At 37.3% G+C, this 21,959-nt stretch overlaps 2 protein-coding genes across 51 annotated transcripts in view; one reads left to right on the top strand and one right to left on the bottom strand.

The window, feature by feature from the left end:
- The window catches only part of srcin1a (SRC kinase signaling inhibitor 1a), a 244,222-nt gene extending 235,039 nt beyond the window's left edge, over nucleotides 1–9,183 (top strand). For 43 of the 50 annotated variants that reach the window (XM_073944799.1, XM_073944797.1, XM_073944788.1 and 40 more), the window contains one exon: nucleotides 2,254–9,183. In XM_073944799.1, coding sequence (XP_073800900.1) covers nucleotides 2,254–2,256 — 3 coding nt within the window. In that variant the 3' untranslated portion in view covers nucleotides 2,257–9,183. The remainder of the gene's footprint in view (nucleotides 1–2,253) is intronic. The other 7 variants (XM_073944771.1, XM_073944768.1, XM_073944770.1 and 4 more) reach the window with 1 other exon arrangement.
- Nucleotides 9,049–21,959, bottom strand: part of fmnl1a (formin-like 1a) — a 36,895-nt gene continuing 23,984 nt past the window's right edge. The window contains exons 16-27 of the mRNA XM_680041.9: nucleotides 21,419–21,679; nucleotides 21,132–21,256; nucleotides 18,553–18,755; nucleotides 18,236–18,467; nucleotides 16,283–16,351; nucleotides 16,117–16,197; nucleotides 13,802–13,931; nucleotides 12,650–12,813; nucleotides 12,453–12,554; nucleotides 10,764–10,862; nucleotides 9,830–9,926; nucleotides 9,049–9,635 (exon numbers count right to left, since the gene is read on the bottom strand). Of these exons, the coding sequence (XP_685133.5) occupies nucleotides 9,571–9,635; nucleotides 9,830–9,926; nucleotides 10,764–10,862; nucleotides 12,453–12,554; nucleotides 12,650–12,813; nucleotides 13,802–13,931; nucleotides 16,117–16,197; nucleotides 16,283–16,351; nucleotides 18,236–18,467; nucleotides 18,553–18,755; nucleotides 21,132–21,256; nucleotides 21,419–21,679 (1,628 nt within the window). The 3' untranslated portion in view covers nucleotides 9,049–9,570. The remainder of the gene's footprint in view (nucleotides 9,636–9,829; nucleotides 9,927–10,763; nucleotides 10,863–12,452; nucleotides 12,555–12,649; nucleotides 12,814–13,801; nucleotides 13,932–16,116; nucleotides 16,198–16,282; nucleotides 16,352–18,235; nucleotides 18,468–18,552; nucleotides 18,756–21,131; nucleotides 21,257–21,418; nucleotides 21,680–21,959) is intronic.

Here is a 21,959-nt window from a genome sequence, read left to right as displayed (position 1 = left end):
AAAGAACTTTCCAGCAGTGACAAGAGTAGCGTTTTCAAAAGGCTGAATTGGTGCGTCAAACGCAGAACATTTGGGACTCTAAAGTGCACTGAAAGCCCCCTAACAGAACAAAGAAGCCAGAGACAGGTGGGTCTCAGGAGAAGAGGGAGAAAGGAAGCATGAAGCCTAAGACTGGGGAAATGTGAGCTCTACAACAGAAGGGAAGTGAACGAGACAGGTGGAGAAAACAGAGGAGAGTTTGAAAGATGGATTAGAGGGAGAAAAAGCGGCACATGCACACGGCCAGCTGAGGGTTTGTGCGCTGTAGGTAAGGAGAAGATAGATATGCTGGTTCTCTGTAAATCTTTTCTCTCTGTTTAATAAATCTGGCCCCTGTTCAACAGGCCATGAATATTAGAAAAGAATCTAATCTTTTATAGGGAAGGGAAAGAGAAGCAGATATTGGCAAGAGAGCAAGCCAGATCAGAGGGTTCATTGCAGCTATAATTACAGGAGTGCATATTTGCTGTTATAGGCACTCCTGCTAAGCCGGATATGATCAGGACTTAGTCTTGTCAGTGTAACAGCTAATTATTCCCTTTGAAGTGGACTGTGTATATCGCATTTTTTGACTTAACCCTCCTAGAAGCAATCGGATACAAACCTTTTTGCACACACATCTTTTTACCCGGTCTCTTATAATTTCATGTATGCCTTTTCTCTGCTTGCTGAGCTTTTCACCATGCCTCATGGCCTCATCCACATTTGATTTAGTTCTCCACTCTAGCCTTCTCTCAATAGACTCTTTATTTCAAATGACTACTCTCTGTGGTTCCCCGCATAGATGAAAAGTGAATCAACACATCATTGCTTCACAAACACTTCACACACTCTCTCTGGTACAGGTATGATTCACTTGTCCTCTCACCTTTTATCCCAGTCTTTATTAAACTAATATCAAATTCAGTCTGAAATTAAATGTATTCAGAAGTATGCGGTCAAACTGGTTTAAACGTAATGATTTTGTATATTTTTAGCTTAAACTATTTGCGTACAGCTTTTGCGCAGGGCGGGAGGTCCCTCCGGGGCTACCTCTCTTCATCAAAGGCGTGAGCACGTTCCCCCAACCCTCCTGCGGCTGTTTCGGGCGAGCGCTTGGGTGAGCGACCGAGTTGCCTTGGTCTCCTTTCAGGCTCGAACCAGTCGGTTGGAGGAGGGGGGATTTGGGAGACTCAGAGTTTGAGGTTGCCAGTTCCCGACTAGTTGCGTTTCTCCCACAAGTCAAGGAAATGTAGTATAGGTGAATTGGGTAGGCTGAATTGTCTGTAGTTTATGTGTGTGAATGAGGGTGTATGGATGTTTTACAGTGATGAGTTGCAGCTGGAAGGCATCTGCTGTGTAAAACATATCCTAATAAGTTAGCGGTTCATTCCGCTGTGGCGACCCCGGATTAATAAAGGGACTAAGCAGAAAAGGAAATGAATGAATGAATGTTTGCACACCCCCAGCACCCATTTTTATTTCACATGTGGCAATACTTGTGAAATGGACTAAAGGGAAATGCATTCTTTATGTCTGTGCAAAAGTAGTAGCTATTTTCATCTGTGTTATCAAGGGGCAATTTGAGAAGGCTGGGTGAGAAGGATATGGGCCGGAAGGTTGTAAGAGAGTGAGAGAAATGAAAGAGAGGGAGAAGGTTAAAGGAAAGAGAGATGCTGGGCGATATATAGATGGAGAGTATTTTTCTGCTCTATCAGGGTGGAATAATTGGCTCTTCATGTGGAAAGACTCTGGCTTTATCTTCACCCCATCGCTCTCTCCCCTTCACTCCTTGTTTCCCTGCTGTCCATCTCCCTCTCAACTGATTTGAGTCTGAGCAGACCTCAGAGGACTGGCTTTTATCATTCTGTTCCACAGAAACTGGAAAGTGTGAGTGATTGATGGTAATAGAAATGCTTATATATTTAATTAACCCACCAAGTACTTGTCGAAAGTTCCGTGTCTTGTTGCAGTTGTGCATTGTGGGTGTTATGAATGTGCGTGGATTTGGTCTAAAAGGAAAAAATCCACACATAGTTATGTACCAGGCTAGCATCATGCTATATTGATCCTAACCTGAATAATCTTGTCTTGTGTTTGTCTTCATCCTTCCTCCCATCCTTCCCCACCCCTTGCATTTTCCTCTTCGTCACTGCTACCTGCCTGTGTCTCACCTATACCACCATCCTTCGTCGGCCCTCTTGGCAACCATTTACGTCTAACCTCTCAACCCAGTAAGCAGAAGCGGGTGACCCAGTCCAACCTGACCTAACCAAGGCTTGTCCACCTCCTCCTTCGCTGTCTTCACCACCACTTCTTCATCAGCATCTCCTGACTGAAGCCCTCAATCATTTACCTAGTTCCTTCTAGTCAGTCCTGTGTACTTTTAAAAAATGGCCTAAAACATTAGACAGTTGTCGATATTCACCAGAGCCTCATTTATTGCTTGAAGAAAGTGTCTTGTGGGAGGGATTATCAACATTGCAGCCAAATCAAACCTTAAAGACCTCCCAAAATGTTTCCGTTCATTGCTTTTATGCTGTTTCTTTTCTATTTTTTTTTCTATCCCTTATCTCCCCCAACTTTGCCTTCAACGTTCGACCCTCAGGCTTTGAGTCTAAACATCAGTAGAGCCAGAGCAACTGAGTCACTTCTTGTAAGCACCAGAGCTGCAAGTTTCTCGGGTCACCTGCCCTCTGGATTGAGGAAATACCCTCAGGAGGGGGCACTGTCCTCCTTGACAGCCTCGTCCAACCAGGCCAAAGCTCTTCTGGCTAGTCTCTCCACATCCAGCCTTTCAGCTGAGGCCCTGCTCCTCTCCTCCACCTTCAGACACAACCGGTTACTCAGAGAGCAGAACTTCAACTCTTCAAGCCTTCCTCTTCACGTCTCCAATGGCCGTTCTCCTCCTTCTCCAACCTCACCCACATCCTCTTCCTCGCCCCAATCGCCCTCTGCTCTCACCTCACTGAGTCTATCCTCACTGGCTCTAAAACCCTCCACTACCCGCAGCCTGGAATTCTACAAGGAGCAAAACAAGACGGAGCCAAAGACGGTGACTCCGGAAGACAATGAATAACCTGGCTGTAAATGTTCCACATATGGAAAGCAAAGACTGCAAATAGAATAAATTTAATGCAACTTACCTGAAAGTTCCTGGAAGGTTAGTTTCTGTAGCGTATTGTTTCCTACCCTTTCCAGGGCTATCCCTACCAAAACGCCTTTAGGATAACAATTAAGTAGTGCATGGAGGTGGATAACTTATTGTTCTACATCACAGGTTTACTTTTCTCTAGCTTTTGAGCAGATTCAAATTGTACACCCTACTTTGACATGCGTTTCTGCCAGTTCGCCAAACTAGAGAACCAACAGATGGGCTTGGACACTCACCACCAGCCTGTTTCCAGCTCCACCACACAGCCAGCATCACAACACCCACGGGAGGCCTGGGGAAGGACTCTTTACCCAAACCCTCATTCATTTGCCAAATCTCACATGTTGGAGATCTAGCTAAGTTCAGTAGATGTCCATCAAGTGTAAAATCAAGACTGTAAGACTATGTAAAACCAAGTAGAGTTGCAATAATCGAAAGTAAGTACTGTTGTAGTCGGTGTTTGTTGAGACGTTTTATTGCTCATATCTATATCAACAAATGGAATGTTTTTAAAAATATACAGAAAAAACCTTAATGGAGGCAGCGTTACTCGTAATGTAGACTTTGGCTAACAGTTGTACTGCTAAAGAGAAATTACTGAAATTGGTGCTATGGTTAATATTTTGCTGATTATCCACTCACCTTAAAGGAACTGTTCACCCCCCAAAAAATGATTTAATCAATTAAACATTTATGTATTGTTCCAAGCCGATATAACAAATTTTAGAAGAAAAAAAAAGTCTTTTATTTATTTATTTTTTGTAGTGTAGGGTGTGATTTGGACCTCATTTTATGTTCCAGAAAGTCATAGAGGCTTGGAATTGACATAAAGGTGGATGATGACATCATTTATCATTTTAGGTGAACTAATCCTTTAATGGTCATACACTGCCTAAGAGTACAAGTTTGTTCTCATTTGCACACAAATAAGTCTTCATACAGACATTTTACATGCTTGCTATAACTTAGCACAAGTTTTCATGGCAACCAAGGAATTGTGGGAAACTGAAGGCCTGCATGCTTTAAATCACCTAAGTATATTGGATGGAATCTGGCTCAATTTCATAGGAGTCATTGTTTTCTATATATATGTACACTACTACCTAGTAGTCATTAAAAAAAGCACAACATGGTTTAGAGCAGGGGTGTCCAAACTCAATCCTGAAGGGCCAGTGTCTTACCTATTTTAATTCCAACCCTAAATAAACACACCTGAACCAGCTAATCAAGCTCTTTCTAGGTATACTAGAAACTTCCAGGCAAGTGTGTTAAAGGACACTAACCCTCCAGGACCGAGTTTAGACACTCTGGTTTAAAGGCTAGTGATAGTACAATGATCTGACAATCATCAAACATTCGGCACAAGCTTGAGTTAACCATTGAGTCTTGCAGATTGAATTCCAATTTAAAATCAGCTTGTAATGGTCACCATGTAAGGATGTCACAAGTAAGAAGACTGAAGGTAGTTCCACTTTGCGTATGCCAGTGGGCATGGTCCATCACATAGAAGACATCTATGTGAAAAAGCATTCCATCTCATCCTTTCTCCTAATAAGCTAATCAGACTGTTCTATCGAAACCTCATGCACTTAGATTTACTTTTATTTTAACAAGGCAATTGTGTGCAAGTTTATGATTACCTACAAAGAGGATACAAATATGAATATCACATCTATTATATGGTTTCATCTCAAAGTTTGTTTGGTCATCAAGGCTCTGGTTATGCCCACTCATCTTCCTATCCCATTTCAGCCATCATGACATTCGCACACACTCTGTTAACGCCTTTTTCCCCTTCTCACATCAATATTTCTATGTTCCCTATGTAAATTTGTGAATGCCACAACCTGCAGGTTTTGAGCCCAGAGAATTTAAATGTGAAAAGGTGACTGAGAGAGGGAATATAATAAGTTGAATAGAGCAAGACGGGAGATTTTTCCAGCTTTCTGACAAAACGAATGTGTGAAATTGATTTCTCGTGGTGCAGGGTTTAAAATAATGGCTTAAGCACTATTTCGACGGCGAGAGTAAATGGCCAGAGGGAGAGATTAGTGGTGTTACTCCGTGTCTCTCAGCCAAATCGGTCTGTAACTCATGTCCGAAATGCACAATGATTCACATGGGGAGGTGCTGGGAGAAACAAAAGGTCAAGCTTAGCCTGTTGCATTCATAGAAATCTCTTAATTTAAGGCACGGTTTAAATGTGGTGTGTGGATGAAAGGAAAAATGAGTTTATTCGAGATTAACATCTGAATCTGCGAGTTATACAAAAAGCTGAGAAAATTTCATGTTATGCCTGTGCAAAACAACAAAAAGCATGTCAGCCAAGAGTTATGTCCGAATTCATAAAACAGACAAAAGGTCCCACTGGACTTACTACTCTGAGCGAGATTTAGACTTATGGACTCTTAAGCCTAATGGTCTTGCTCCATTCCCAGACATTCATCATATGCGCAAGTCAGCACGGACCACAAAACATATCAGACCCATTTGAATTACGCAGTAAGCTCAGTAAGAGAAATGGTGAGTCAGAATGACTATTATAGACTGTGGCTGTCATGAGTCTGATGTACTTTAGCTCAACTTTGAACAGCAGAGTTGTTATTTAGACTGAAGGCAATTGGGGGAGAGGCTACTTTATGTCCCGCCTTGTCTTCCTGTTTCAGTTGAGATTAAACATTGGATGCACATTTCAAAGCACTTCAAACACCTTTTTAATTGTCGAATACTTCTACAGTGCCTGTTGCTGACTATTTAAGTAAATCTTGGAGGTTTGAGGTTTCATTTTTAAAAATCTAGTGAAGCAGATGGTGATGGTTCTCTGAAGCCATTTGGTGATTTTCATTCAACACTTCACATTTAAATATCGGTTTGGCTTTCTTGAAACCTCAGCTGAGATGGTACAAAAAAGCACAACAGTGGGGACTGTACCCAGTTGAGAACCTCCTAAAGGGGATTGAGCCATACAAAGCAGTAGAAAAGCACCATAAAATGATAAATGGGAAAACCTGCATTTTGGTGGACACTTGTACATGGCGGCCAGTGCATGTCTGTAAAACTACTGAAAAGTCTGAATTAGGTGAGCATCATATTGCGCTATCATAGAAGGCCACAGAAGAGGATTTGTGAATGGTATTGAAGTGACGCAACTGATGCTATATATCAGTGGTCCTCAACCACCAGGCCAATTGGTACCAGGCCGCACAAGAAATCAATAATTATTTACATTTTATTTATTATCCGAGTCTGTACAATCTTTTATTTAGAAAAATGACCGTTTTCGTATGCTTACATCTCATTTGAGCCCCAAAAATTTAACCGACAAGCAGCAACATGAGTAGGAAACAGATGTCTTTGGAAAGTTTCTTTGCTAAGGGGAAAAGGCCCAGTAAAGGACCCGCGAACTGCCAAAGAATAGATCCAAATCAAGTGAATCCAGCATGTCTGTGCAAGTGGATCAACTGCTGGTGATCGCAAATGATGGCGGCCTTTCAGGGGCCATTCGCATATTGCATCTTTTTTTGGTGCAAGTTCGTTATTTTCAATGGAGGTGCGCTGCTTGCACGCTCAAGTGGTGTGACGCACTCGTGCCTTCTAGTCACGCCCAGTAAAATGAATGCCATGAGCGCACCGCGAATCACGTGACAGGAACTGACGGATCAGCCTTATACTTTGAATTAAACTTACACATTTTAGTAGACTAATTAGTAATTTTCTCCATAAATAAAACTTGTATTAGAGTAACATTAATGCTTTCTCAGCTTGTTATCCCACTTAATGATCCCCAGCAACATACGAGCCAACCCCCTTCACCGGTCCCACACATAACCCCCACCCGCTCCCAGCCTGTGTTAAAATTGTCCAAAAATGTTAAAATTTTAGTCTACTTCACACATTCACACTACATACAGAAGATACTTTAGATGGCTCAATGCAAATTTACTTTTTACCATAGACCAAGAGATGATGCAATGAATGGCACTGTGGTTTACCACTTCCTTAAAACTCCATGTGTAAAAAAAAAATCGTTCATGCAAGCTTCATATTCCCATTTCTACTGCTCAAAATACTATTACAAACTAGCAAATTAGATGAATTCAGCAATTCATGCTGCAGTTAGCGCACTGCACCGATCAAAACGTTACCCTTGTGGTTACAGTTTCTCAGAAACGAGAAGTGGGTTTCATGCTTGGATGGAGATGGTAAGAATCTACAGCACTTCCTGTCAGTAAGTACACTTCATCCTCTTAGTTAAGCCATGGGTTGAAATTCGTGAGCTAAGAAAAGACTTTCCTGACCCCCTCAGAGACTGCAATGAATATATGTAGGAAGGTGGTAAAATCTCCCTCTTAAAAGTAGGATCTTTCTGTCTTAAAACAAGGTATAACATTAGCTCAGACATGATATGCACATCTTCAAAGTTATTTTTCACTTAACACTGTTGGTTAAAAAAAAAGAATGATGCAAAATTTGCTTTGTATATTTTTTTGTTTTTTTATTTTTTTTTATTAACAGATTTATTTGTACATATTTTTGTTTTTTAAATACGTATATAGCTAAATTATTTATTCAAGTGTCTTTTTGTATATTAAGTTGAAAATATTACTCTGTACAGCCCATTTTATGTATAATGTACAGCTGCATCTTAACCACAGGTTTATAGTTTTGTTAATTATTATAAGTTGTTGGGTGAATCTGAAGAAAAAAAAGCCTCTGTCCACCAAAAAGAATCAAATTATATGAGTGAAATCAGGATACTTACAAAGCTCAACTCTGTATTGTGACCTGAGGGTGTCATTTGCTTTAACTGATCATTTGTTGTTTTGGGTGAAATCAACAATGTGAATAATGTTAACTGCACGGCCCTTGTCTGCCCTCTAGTGGATGGGAGTAAGTCTGCAACTTCTATGCTTATACTTTAGTTCCTCAGCGAGACAAGCTGATGTATAAATCGAGTGAATGTACAAATGCCTTGGTCAACAAAACCGCTGCTTAAATGTTTCTGCCACATACTGCTAATTTTGAATCACAAGTTGCAGTTTCCCCCCCTCAGAAAGACTGCGGGGAAATAGGAGGAGCTGGACGCCTCTTCTAGTTATGCCAGGCCCAAACTATCACAGAGAATTTTAAAGAAAGCACATTCTTTGTTCATAAATGGTCTATGATGGAACGTCTTTATGTAGAATATTTTAGCAGAGCTCTTTAGTCCCTTAAATGAGATTTTTCTACATAGATGTGTGAATGTTACACAATTCTGACATCGATATTATTAAAATACTACTGAACAGTAAAATAAAATGAGAAGAGACTATAACATGTATATAAAAGCGTAATTATTTGAGAGTCCTACAAAATTATGTCCAGAAAAAAAGGTTTTATTTAAAAGATGGAGTTATAAGGTATATATTAAAAGTAAAAAAATACTAAAAACAATAATTATAGCAATGCATGTATATTCTAAAAGCAATCGCACGGTGCAGATGATTTTAAAAAACAAAGTTATCTACATGTTTTTTTTTTTTATAAAAAATAGAGTCAACGGAAAGAATAGAGAGGTTCACAGCTCGTAGAGACAAAGTATATGAAAAAAATGACTTTTTCTATGTCTGATTTCTTTGTAGCTCAGGCATGTCCAGTCTTACTGTAACCTGTGATGATGTACAAACCAGACTTGATTGGCAAGCTCTGAGTGTGTTTTACTGAGTGATTAAAACTCCGCTCGGACCATCAACCGATCCTTTACCCACGCTGTGACCGTCCCATCTCTAGACTAGAGGAATATACCACCTGAGCGTCGCTCTATATACAAATAAGATATATAAACACCTATAGATACAGAAGAAAAAGAAATTAATTTGTCAGTGTGGATGCCATGATAACTTTGTGAGAAATGTGATTTTATTTGATTTGGATTTTTTTTTTTCCTGTGAGAAAACGTCGAGAGCTGAGATCTTTTGTACATACTTGCTGTGGTTGTGTGTCTAATAAAGTACAGCTCTCTTCTACGACAACATTTCCACTGAGTCTTTTTTCATGTTATTGTTGTTTGTAACCGTGTAACATATAAAAAGTGTTTTTATACAATTTTTTTGCTAAAATTCCTTTGAAATGACGCATGAAATAATTAAACGTGAGAGTACAAAATGATTTTATGGCTTATGTACAACTATATTGATCTGCTTCAAACAGATTCTCATAGGCTATGTGTGAATGAGTGATGGGTGTCTGTTAGTGTGACTCTTTGTGGTTGTGTGCACCATCTGCTGTCGTGTGAACTTGTGTTTGAATGTGTGTTTGCCAGATACATTTTAAAAATGTTTTACTATATATATATTTATAGAATAAGATTGCAGCTTTTATGTACAGAAGCTTCCAGGATTGTCTCTTGAAGGTCACACTCAGTTTTCTTGTCGTGGAGCTGCTCTCCGACCATCACCTCTTCTATATGGTGAGTTTCTCAAATCTGGCACAGACAAAGCAAAATTATTGTACAATTTTTTTGAATATTTTTTTTTAACTATAAAAAAATAATGGCTTTATAATATAAAAAAAGCAAGAGACTGGTTTAAAAGTCTCAGTTAGTTACTTTTTCTGAGGAAAAAGGCGATTTTGAAGGAAAGTGCTTTTGATATATCGTTTAGGATAACACATTTTTACCTGTGATAATGTCATCAATGGCTCCGTCTGTAACTTGGGGCTTCACTTGTCTCTTCTTCAGCTCTGCAATCAGGTCCATTTTGGGCATCATGGGACCCTGATAAGAGAACGAGATTTACTTGACTTTTTCAACATTAAAATCATCCTAAGACAAGTGTGGCTGTTGTTCAAAAGTTTTAGGACAACTTTGAAGAAAGATAATCCTGTTCAAAAGTAGCTTATCATTTAATTTAATCATTTATTCAGTGATTTTAAAGATGAATTTTCAGCTTCATTACTCCAGTCTTCAAAATCCTGTGCTCCTTCAGAAATCCCTCTAGTATTATGAATAAAAATAAAAATAATTATTATTATTCATTCATTCATTTTCTTTTCGGCTTAGTCCTTTTTTATTATGGGGTTGTCACAGTAAAATGAACCACCAACTTATCCAGTATATGTTTTACGCAACAGATGCTCTTCCAGCTGCAACCCGTCTCTGGGAAATTTTATTATTATTAGTAGTAGTAGTAGTAGTAGTAGTAGTAGTAGTAGTAGTAGTAGTAGTAATGAAAGCAATAATGACTGGAGTAATAATTTCATTTGAAACCATATACAATAAGAAAGCAGTTATTTTAAGTTTTTATAAATATATATATATATATATATATATATATATATATATATATATATTTATTTATTTTTTTTATTTATTTTTATTTTTATTTTTTTCATTTAATAAATGCTGCCTTGATGATTAGAATAATTTTCTTAAAAAAATAAAATAAAAAAAAGTTTGACTGGTAGTGTATATATAGTAATCTGTAGTTTTTAAAATCCTCCTAAGACAATAGTTTTAGGACAACTTTGATAAAAGTTGAAGATTCAATTCAAATGATGCTGTGTGTATGCATACATATATAAAAAGGCAAATTTTATGAATGCATTTTCGAACCTTTTGAGGGGTGCCCTCTTTCTTTTTTGGGGAAGGGGTTGCCTGTTCTTCTGCTGCCATTTCCTGCTTCTTCTTCTGTTCGTTGTCTTGTTCCGCTTGCTGTTGTGTGACACGAAAATAGACCACCACAGTAATTAATAATCAAGCTGTGAAACTTGCAGTTTCTTTGCTCGTGGTGTAGAGCTCAGCTCTTTCAGCATGCTTATTCAACATTTTATTTCTTTACATGCACTATTTCAAGCAATTCCCATTAGCATCTGAACGATCAAACAGCTTTAATTACCTTTAAAAATGTGTGTGCATGGCTTAAACTAACATTTTGCCACATGATAGTGGCTAGTGACAGTAAATCATCTTTTATTGGTTATAGAACTACAGTTAAAGTCTGAATTATTAGCCCCCATGTTTAATAATGGAGGGAAGTTTTTTTTAACACATTTCTAAACGTAATCGTTTAAATAATTCATTTCTAATAACTGAAACAATATTTTACTAGATATTTTAAGACACTTCTGTATAGCTTAAAGTGACATTTAAAGGCTTAACTAGGTTAATTAAGTTAACTAGGCAGGTTGGGGCAATTAGGAAAGTCATTGTATAATTGTATAACAATGGTTTGTTCTGTTGACTATCAGAAAAAATTTATAGCTTAAAGGGGCTAATAATTTTCACCTGAAAAGGTTTTTTTAAATTTAAAACTGCTTTTATTCTTGGTGAAATAAAACAAATAAGACTTTCTCCAGAAGAAAAAAAATATTATCAGACATAATGTGAAAATTTCCTTGCTCTGTTAAACAACATTTGGGAAATTAAAAAAAAGAAAAAGAAATTCAAAGGGGGGCAAATAATTCTGACTTTTACTATACAGTTTATGCATTATTTGATTAAAATCAGTTTGAAAGAAGGAATAATATCTCATGACAGTTTATAATATTATTATTATTATTAAATTTAACAAACCAAAAAATACACTTTTTTAAAAAATAGTTTAATTAAAGGCTGTTATTAATGTTTATGATTTGTTAGTTTTTTGATTGTTTTTTTTCTGCTTCCAAATGTTAAACCATAGAGCTTGTGAGGAAATGTAAAACATTACAGTCAAGATATTTGCAGATTAGAAATTATGTAAGTCATGTGATACCCAGTTTTGAATCGCTGCCAGATGAAAGAAAGGTTGACAGGCTACTATTGGGCTCACCTGATTTTAAATATTTGATTTCAGATTTTGTATATGTATCAATCATCAATATGTATCAATATGTATCAAGTTACTCTACAACACATTTGAAGACTGCTTGGGAAGAGGAACTAGGTACACAGATTGAAATTAATACATGGGAGAAACGCCTCAGTAGAATTCGATCATGTTCTGTTAATTACAGGCATAAATTAATTCAGTTTAAAGTAATGCATAGACTGCACTACTCAAAATCTAAATTACACAGAATTATTATTATTATTATTATTATTATTATTATTATTTTTATTATTACCATTATTTTCTTTGTATTATTATGCTTATTTCATGTATTTCTTGTATTGTTGTTGTGTTGTTTGGTAATTATTAAAATATTTAAAACTAATTTTAAAAATGACAGTCAAGTATCCGATGTTTTCTCTCTTGGTGCTTGGTACGAGAGTTAATGTTACAGCCTGTATGTACAGTATGTGCTGAACACTTTTTCTCACCTTATAAGCTTTGATGAACCTTGCAAAGATTGGGAAGAACATGGAAGGCTGTGTCGTCTTGGGGTTTTCTCCGTAATACTCCACCACAGCCGCATATGCCTCCTTGTTGTGAGAAAAAAAAGAAGAAGAAAAAAATGACCAAAAAATTCATTTATAGTACAGTGTGTGTGTTTCTGAGTGTGTTCCTGGGGTCTCACCTGTGCTGTTTTGCCATCTTTAACGAGGGAGTCTAATACATCACTGTTGGCTTTGACAAACTCTTTGAGTGCCGGGATGTCGTCCTGCACCATAAACTCCTTCTTGGTGCCTTCCATGCCTCTTTCCAGAGATCTTACATCCTGCAGAACACCGTCCAGAGACACTGACAAGAGCAAAGGTCAGAGAATTCAGTTTACTACAATTTCTATGTTAAGCTGCTTTGACACAATCTACATTGTAAAAGCGCTATAGAATAAACATGAATTGAATTGAATTGAATTGAATTGAATTGAATTGAATTGAATTGAACTGAAATGAAGAATCAGTTTGTTGCTGACATCACAGTTTCTGCCAATCCTTAAATTATAGGTGTCTTGAATGGAACAATCCAGAGATTATTGTGATTTTCTAAAAGATTTTGCTTTAAAGTTTGTGAGAACCGTAAGTTGCTGAGATTTTTTTTCAGTGTGTTGATGTACTTCCAACTGAAACTAAATATTTAGTGGGGGCAGAGCTTTCTTTTGTGCATTATTACCTCATAGCAAATGAATGGTAAAAATATTGTGGCTGATGCATCAAACTGATGTCAATAGAAAAAAAAATTTACTACAGTGATGATCGAGGAAAAAAGGATTGTAACTTCGGTTTCATGGAGTACAATTATATACCAATATATGTTCCAAAATTATAGTCCAAACTCCGATCACAAAAGCAAACAACAAATGGTACTAATATAAACTTATAGTGTGTTGTAATACTATAATATCTTAGATGTCTTATACTTGCTTACTTACTCCCAGGGCCATAAATAGAAAAGTTGGTAGTTAGCCTCACCATGTTGGTGTTTCGTAAAATCTAATTCTTATGAGGTTGGTCATTACATAACACTAAACTCCCAAGTTGGAGGACCAGATATCTGACAGTATTTTATCAATCATTCAGATATTGGTGTCTTCATGACCTCAAGTCCAGAGATTGTTGTGAACACAATGCTTATGCAAAAGATTTGCTTTAATGTGAGATATGATTAAACAGTGGTCATTAATGAACATTGTTTTCTTGCTTAATGAGTAGAGGCAACTTAACAAGCAGAATGTACTATAGTATGAATGTCCATAACACACTGTGTACATTAACTTATTATGTCTTACCTAGAGCAGCCTTGTCTACAAAGCGGAGTTCATTGTGGAAGGAGGTAAGCTCAGGGTATTTCTCATGCACCATATTTGCAATGAAGTGCAGCAGAGTCTGTGTGCGGTCTGTGGACTTTGTGTCCAGCAGCTGAAAGGCACAAGAGAGAAGTGTGACTGTGAGAAGAACACTAGGTTGCTAAAGAGAGATACAGTGACAGATAAACTTACAGTATTGCAAAGGTAGAAGACAGAATCGGATGTAGATCATGCTGAATTTATTTACTTTTTATAAAAATCACCCATCTATATGCCTCCTGTTACCCTAAAATCAGTTTTTTTCCCCACTGGGCTCCAGAATATATATATATATATATATATATATATATATATATATATATATATATATATATATATATATATATATATATATATATATATTTTTTTTTTTTTTTTTTTTTTTTTTTTTTTTTGCCAAAAGGTTAGTGTCACTCTTAACTACATACCACAGAAAGTACAAAAGTGTTCCTTTAAAAAATGTTAGGTACTAATATATACTTTTGAGGTACCAATATGGCTTTTAAAAAAAAACTTTATTTCTGAGTTTACAGGTATGGTTGTGTTGTTGTTTTTGTAGTTTTTTTTATTTTTAATATGCATTAAATTTTTGTGCATATTATAAAATCAAACTATATTATCGTAACCTCAATATCACCCAAAACAAATATGAGTAATTTTTTTGTGTACAGCTAAAAGACCCTGTGACTTATGTTACAAAATGTGAACAGGGCACTGAAAAAAAATAATATTATGTTAATTTTATGTTTACCAAGTTTTCCCTATTAAATTAAGAAAAGTCATTCAATCTGAAGCAAAAAAAAAAAAAAAAAAAAAATCAACTATATAAGTACATACGTTTAACATTGAATATGGTCAAATTGACCCCAAGGTTAATAGAAGAGTTAAGTAACTAAATAGATTACTTTAATTTTAAAGTAGCTAAACAGTGAGTGTTGCTTAAAACTGTATACTATGTCATCAGTAGGTGGCTATTTTGATTATTTAGTTTTATTATGTTTTTGAAAAGATTTGGTTAAATGCAAATGTGAGATACACTTTCATTTATTTAAAAATATATATTTTTTTAATTAATTTATTAAAAGATTTTTAAACATTTTTTCAAGATACTATTGACTTAATGATGATTTATGGTAATCAGTGTTATTATACATGGTGTCCCAACACTAAAGTTATTAATATGCTGACTATAAATTAATAAATGAACTTATTATTAAATCAAATAAAATGATTAAATAGCTAGTTTAAAATGCACTACTTGAGCTTTCGTTTAGTTTAACTTGATGTACTAAAATTATGTGAATAAAATACAAATATTATTTCATTAAATATAAAAAATACGCAATAAAATTAAAACAGATAAAATAAAAAAATAAAAAGAACAAAAACAAAACTATAACATTTTACTAGAAATGTTTGCTATTTAATAATAATAATCATATTAATTATCTGTATTTTTATTTAACTAAAGAATAACTGTGGGGCTTGATGAATGGTGTGCTTTCATGATGTTTAATATGCATTCCATAAAAAATACTTCAAGAGTTCACACTTAGATATTGCTTGACAACTGTTAGCAGGTTTGACATGCTGTCCCGGGAGAGAACCCTGAGCTCGGAGATAGTTGAGCCCAGGGCTACCGCCAGGTCCATATAGCATGAGAGGGTAGTACAAGATCAGGAGGTTCTCGAGAGCTCCCCGTTTGTAAAGGAGGAAAGGAGGAGAAAGTGGTGGAAGGGGGGTTTCTTCGGAAAACGAAGATAAGGGAGTAAATCTAGCTAGGCTACTTATAGTAAGTTAGGATAGATCTGATTGGCTAACTAATGAATGTAGATGGGTGGCCAGCTGCAGTCAATCATATCACGTGCTCCTCTCGAAATTAGTTTGAAAAACTTCACATAAAAAGCAAGGCAATCTGACATTTGAAAGGCTTGGGGAGAACAATTGTAATATGAATTTATAACATTTATAGTTTGTATTATTGATATAACCCCTCAGCAAAACGAGATCAGCAAGAAAATGTTTTCTTCCCATGCAAAAGTTTCAGTACCTGTTTTCTTCAGAATCACTGAACTTCTTTGTTTCTACATCAAATGTCTCTGTGTGAGCTGCCTCTCAAAACAAATCCAAACAGAGCTCTCCAAACTCTCACCTGGGCCTGTGATTTTCTCCAGTTATTTACAGTTCAAACACAACAGCGAAGCCGTGCATAACTCAAAAACACCACCCTTGAAGTTACAACCGACAGACTGACTCACCAGGTCGAGGCTCTGCAGACGGAAGCCATACGCTGCTCCTCTTTTACTGCTGTTCATGTAGTTCCCAAAGGCCAGGATGATCTGAAGCCGACAAGAAATTGACAAGTGAGCTTCACTGAAGCAGCGCACCGTTAAAATCTCACGATCACAATTGTGCTCTACTCACCTCTAACATCTTCTTCAGCTTTGATGAGGACTTGAGGGACACCGATGCTGCAATGATGGCATCCAGTTGCTACAGAAAAAGGTTTTCAATTAAAACATATGCCTTACGTTGGGTACAACAGACAAACAATGACTAGATATATGATGATATTTAAGATATTGTGATGATGAACATGCACACTATTGATTTTGTAGGCTGAAGCTCTTATAAATACTATGAATAATTATTTATTGTTAATTTTTTAGATTGTATTTTAAAGAGTCAGGTTGTAGTATTGGTGGGCCTCAAAATGGGAGGGATTTGGACCCTATTCTAACATCAGGAAATTTCCAAAACGAGTTTTATTAGATTTTCACCCCAATATGACAGTGGACACACTATACACTTTCAGAAATGAAGGTACACAAGCTGTCACTGGGGTGGTACCTTTTCAAAAGGTACACATCTGTACTTGAAGGGTCCATATTGGTACCTCAAAAGTATATAATAGTACCTACAAATTTTAAGAGAAACACTTTTGTACTTTTTAGGTACTAATATGTACCCTTGAGGTATTAATATGGACCTTTTAGGTACAAATTTGTAACTTTTAAAAAGCTACCACCCCAGTGACAGCTCACATACCTTTATTTCTGAGAGTGTACCTGCTCACAATTCTGTCCAAATAGCTCCCAACAGATTATAGGTTTCCACCTATAATTTCATCATAGGTGCCCTTTAATATAGTAACTGTAAGAAATGTGGTTATTTCTCACTGTTATTTAATAATGCATAAAGTCAGTGTTTCTCAACCATTTTCCTGGAGGAACACTAACACTGCATGTTTTTGATGTCTTCTTTGTCTGTCACACCAATTTCAGGTCTTTCAGTCTCTGCTAATGAGCTTATGATCTGAATTAGGTGTGTTTGGTTAAGGAGACATGGAAAATGTGCAAAGCTGGTGGTTCTCTAGTTGTTCAATAAGGTGTATTGTAATGAGTGGTGCCTTTTTTTAAATGGATAACTTGTGTTTTTGACATTGCGCTCTGTGGGCCTGCAGTTGAAAAAATGTCAATTCTGAGCGGAAAAAGTTTGCGAAGTCAGTCAAGTCTTTTTTTATTGTCCAATTAAATGAAAGCAGAGACGGGGTTTCCGTTGAAGTGACAGCAGTGTTTGTGATGTCAAGATGGAGAGAGATGGAGGAGAGACTAGTGCTCGCTGTTTCTGAGCTATCCAGACTTATCTGGACTGTTATCCAATATCCAAACTTAATGATTTGTGAATTTCACAATATTATAAAAAAGCAGCAGGCCTAAATAGGTAATAGCCTAGATAATTGGTAATAGCCTAGCAACCAACAGTAATAAGTGCACACAAAGACTATAGATTACACAAGACGTGTCACTTATATAGTTTTGAGTAGGAAAAAAGGTAATGGTCAACATGACGAATGAAGCCCCGCCTTCTAGTACAAGAGCCAATCAGTGATTGCTATAGACTGACGAATAACCAGGGGAGGGGTTTGGACCAGACATGAGTTTCTGCAAATTTTGTGTAATTCGAACGTTTAGAAATAATCAACTAAATACATGGTTGTTGTTCAATTTTCTTGGTGATTCTTAATATGAAATTTGATAATAAGCTTGGCAATTTTGGAGACTTTGATGTTTCCTCATTCACACAAAATGCCCGAACATACTGCCCAAGAGACGTTTCAAAGATGGCCGCCGAGTGAAATGACTTTCCTTAAAGGGGCTTTGGCACAGTGCACTCCTTTTTTTCTTGTCAACAAAAAAAAGGCAATTCATTGCGCCTCACATTTTCAGAACAGAAAAAGGTGTTTAGTATGATTGACCACTAAATCATTACTGTAAATATTTTTGATTATTATACCAGTTAACAATCTTTTTTGCAGCTTACGTCTTTATTGTGATAATATCGTATATCATAAGCCTAACTGTAATGTTAACTGACCGGCTGCAGGCGTTTGATGCTTTCTGGAAAGTTCCCCATGAAGGTAAGAGTGTTAATCCGCTGGGAAAGACGTGGGATTTTCCCAAAGCGGCTGATGAAACGGTCCTCCTCGCTCAGGTCTTCTAGAGGACGTCCTTCTTTCTCATAGTTCTGGAGCAACTTCATCTCATACTCCGATGGGATGAAGCGTTCCAGAAGTTCCAGAAAGTCTAAGCTCAGAGACTGATCATAACTGACAACAACAGAGAGAGAAGAGTTTCTGTGTCGGTTCAGATTGTTTTAATGGTGCAGTTTGCTGTTCACAAGTGGCTACATACCTCTCAATTGCAGTGCAGATTTTGTCAGGGTTCATGCCTCCCTTGCGGAGGGTGATGGCAAGGTTTTTGGCCTTGTTAGCCTCCAGCAGGGACACCTTAGTTGGGGCCTTCTCAGCCACTTTAACCTTGAGCTTAGAAAGATCTGCTGGGGGACCTTGTGCTTTAGTCTTAAACTGCTCCGCAAATAGATCCATATTCAGAGCCTGAGATTAAAGAATTTACAGTATATTAACTGACAGATTAATTATTAAGGAATAGTTTGGCCAAAATGTTTAATTCCACTATCAATTATTCACCCTTATGTTGTTCGAAACATGTTTAACATTCCTTCTACTGGTGAACATAAAAAACTTAATAATTGTGTCCAAACAATGAAAGTCAATAAGGCTTTTCACAATTAAAGGCACAATATGTAGGATTTTTCTTTAATTGAAATATCCGAAAACCATTAAGACAGTGTAAAGAGCCCATGCACAACAGGAAGCTTTTTGCTCGCTTTTTCCGTCAATGTTTAACGCCTCGTGACTAAATAAAGGTGCCAATATGGTCATGCACACCAATGCACAAAATGCCAAGTGCCTTTATTTAAGAAACTCCTCATGCTTCTTTTTTTGTTTGACACACCGCGTCAAAACCTTCTCCACCAATCAGATAGGCACTTTTGTTCACGTGCACTGAGCTGCTGAAGTTACAGTAAACAGCACTTGGAGGTGCTCAAGCGCAAAACTGTCAATGTGAGTGTACATTGATAAAGATGCCCAGAGGCGATATGAACGTGGAGCTGCTTATTGCACTGGTGAACAATAATCCTTTCTTTATTACTAGAGCTGAAACTGCTACTTGAACCAACCATGCTTGTTCGAATCACCAGTAACTTTAACAACAAATGTGTCAAATTACAATCTTCTTCTTCTGTGTTACAAGCAGGTGTCAGAAGTTTAAAGTTGTCATAATTAAGGAGTGATTGTTCATACTCTTCTGTTCAGCGCGAGTAAATATCTTGGGTTTTAATCTCGAAAAACGCTGACGATATATGCACATGAAAAGCGTCCTGGTGGGTATGAGCTATTTCTGTAAATATTTTGCTGACTTATGTTCTTACATTATGCCAAATGTTTGTTAGAATTTGCAATTTTATCTAAAGAAAAAAACTGATTCAATGTCAAAACCGGCAGCTAGCTCTCTGCAATTCTCACATGGTCGTCCACTGAAGCTAAGCAGGGCTGCGCCTGGTCAGTATCTGGACGGGAGACCACATGGGAAAGCTAGGTTGCTGTCAGAAGTGGTGTTAGTGAGACCAGCAGGTGGTACTCAACTTGTGGTTTGTGTGGGTTCTAATGCCCCTGTATAGTGAAGAGGACTCTATACTGCTCAGTGAGTGCTGTCTTTCAAATGAGACAATAAACCAAGGTCCTGACTCTCTGTGGTCGTTAAAAATCCCAGGATGTCCTTTGAAAATGAATAGGGGTTTAATCCTGGCCAAGTCTGACCAGAAAAGTGCTATATAAATGTAATGAATTATTATTGTGTCTCTAATGATGTCATACACAAGACACTGTAATATGTTGAGTGATTTATTTGACTGCACAGAGCAACTTTACAACAGAACCTTAAAAGCTTTTAGTATGATAAATCAGTGTTGCTTTTTTCATGAGCATAAGAATAGAAAGTGGTCAACTGTGGCATAATAAATGCTTCACTGCTTTTGAGATATGCCAGCTCATCTCTGATTAGCAATTGCTTCAACGTCTCATTTTGCTTCAACAGCTTTCAGCTCTACTCTGCTTCATACTACCATGATAATTAACATACTACTCATCTATTAACATGATTTCTGCAGAAGTCCCATGGGATGTAATAGAGACTCCACACTACACCTTTGTTTGTTGTGAATACACTCCCTCTAGTGGCAAACATTAATTCTAATTCTAATTAATATAAACTCTTGTAAAGTAAACCCACTGAAATTGGTACAGAGGATTTCTTATATCGGTTTAACCCACACGTAGGGACTCCTTAGGTCCTTAGGTAATTCAAAACTGAATCCTGGGTTATCTTCACAAATCACACTGGTAATAATTTGGCTCTCCAAATGTTGAGGTTTTGTATTGTACAAACTTACTGCCTTTGGTTTCTCATTTGGATTTTGTCATATTGTCAGCTTTAGTGTTGCATATTCTCTGTATTCTCTGTCAATGTTTTTCCTGAATGGACATTTTGAATATAAAGCTACACTGTAAAGCCCAACAGTCAACTTTATCAAATGAAATGAGTGTAAATTTACTGAAAGTTAATTCTACTCATTTGAAAAGAGTTTTTGCACTTCCTGCCAGACATTCTGTCCAATCAATTGCTCTGTAGAACAGTTCTAAAACTGTAAAATGTTCCTCTACCCAGGGTTAAAAGTGGTCTTTAGATTTATATCTGTGTTTATAACACAGAGTTAAGCACAGTGTGAAAAGCCTTAAGGAGTTATATGAGTGTCATTTCGTACCTACAAAACATAATCTTCTGTTATGTCCCATCAAAAGAACTTCACTCAGGTTTGGAAAGGGAAGAGAGTAATTTTTTGCTGTTACCTCTAACACTTGCTCATCATTCAGCTCACTAAACACCGTTCCGGACACTTGGTTGGGCTTCAAAGCCTGCCAGTTCAACAGAGGCATCCTGAACTTTGTCTGAATTGTTTTGCGTGCCTTTGGTCCTGTGTAAAACACCAGAAAAAATGGATATACAGTCACCAGGCTCAGTGTAGAGTGCTCAGCATATATAAGTACATACAAATATTCTATTTGAAAATGGGTTTATCAATTATGCTGAGCACTGCATGTTTGCAATTCTTTTTTATAAAGTTGAGTTTGTTAACCTGTTTCAGCTCCAGGGGCAGGAGGAGCTCCAGGAGGAGGTGGAGGCCCAGAGCCCGGTGGAGGCGGGGGTGGTGGTGGACCTCCACCAGGGGGAGGTGGCGGAGGGGGAGGGGGAGGAGCACCTCCACTTCCAGAAGGAGGAGGAGGTGGTGGAGGAGGAGGAGGTGCTTCAGCGCCAGGTAGTGGAGGGGGTGGAGGAGGTGGAGGTGGTGCTGCAGCCGGACTGGGTGGGGCTTGAGAAGCAGAATCGGGCACAGTCACTGCAAACATTGCATAGATGTTAAATTATTGTTGGTTGATTAATTCATTTGCAGGCATGCTCTTTTCCTCTCCAGATGTACAAGACTCTTTTTTTAAAAACACTCCATGTTTCTGGGAACACATTGTGCTTTGTGCAACTCATTCTGAAAACGTACCTACATTTCTGAAGTGCATCAAATACATCCCAGGACGTATGCTTTTTGCAGTTTTTGTTTTTTGCGAATCCTCTGGAGGCAGCTGTGTATACTTTTTGAGATCTCAATTTTCTCTTGCAAGTGC

This window comes from Danio rerio, chromosome 3 (genome assembly GCF_049306965.1).
Source record: "Danio rerio strain Tuebingen ecotype United States chromosome 3, GRCz12tu, whole genome shotgun sequence".
NCBI classification, from domain to species: domain Eukaryota; kingdom Metazoa; phylum Chordata; class Actinopteri; order Cypriniformes; family Danionidae; genus Danio; species Danio rerio.
Note: the sequence above shows the minus strand (reverse complement) of the source record. Positions and strands in the feature narration are given on the sequence as shown.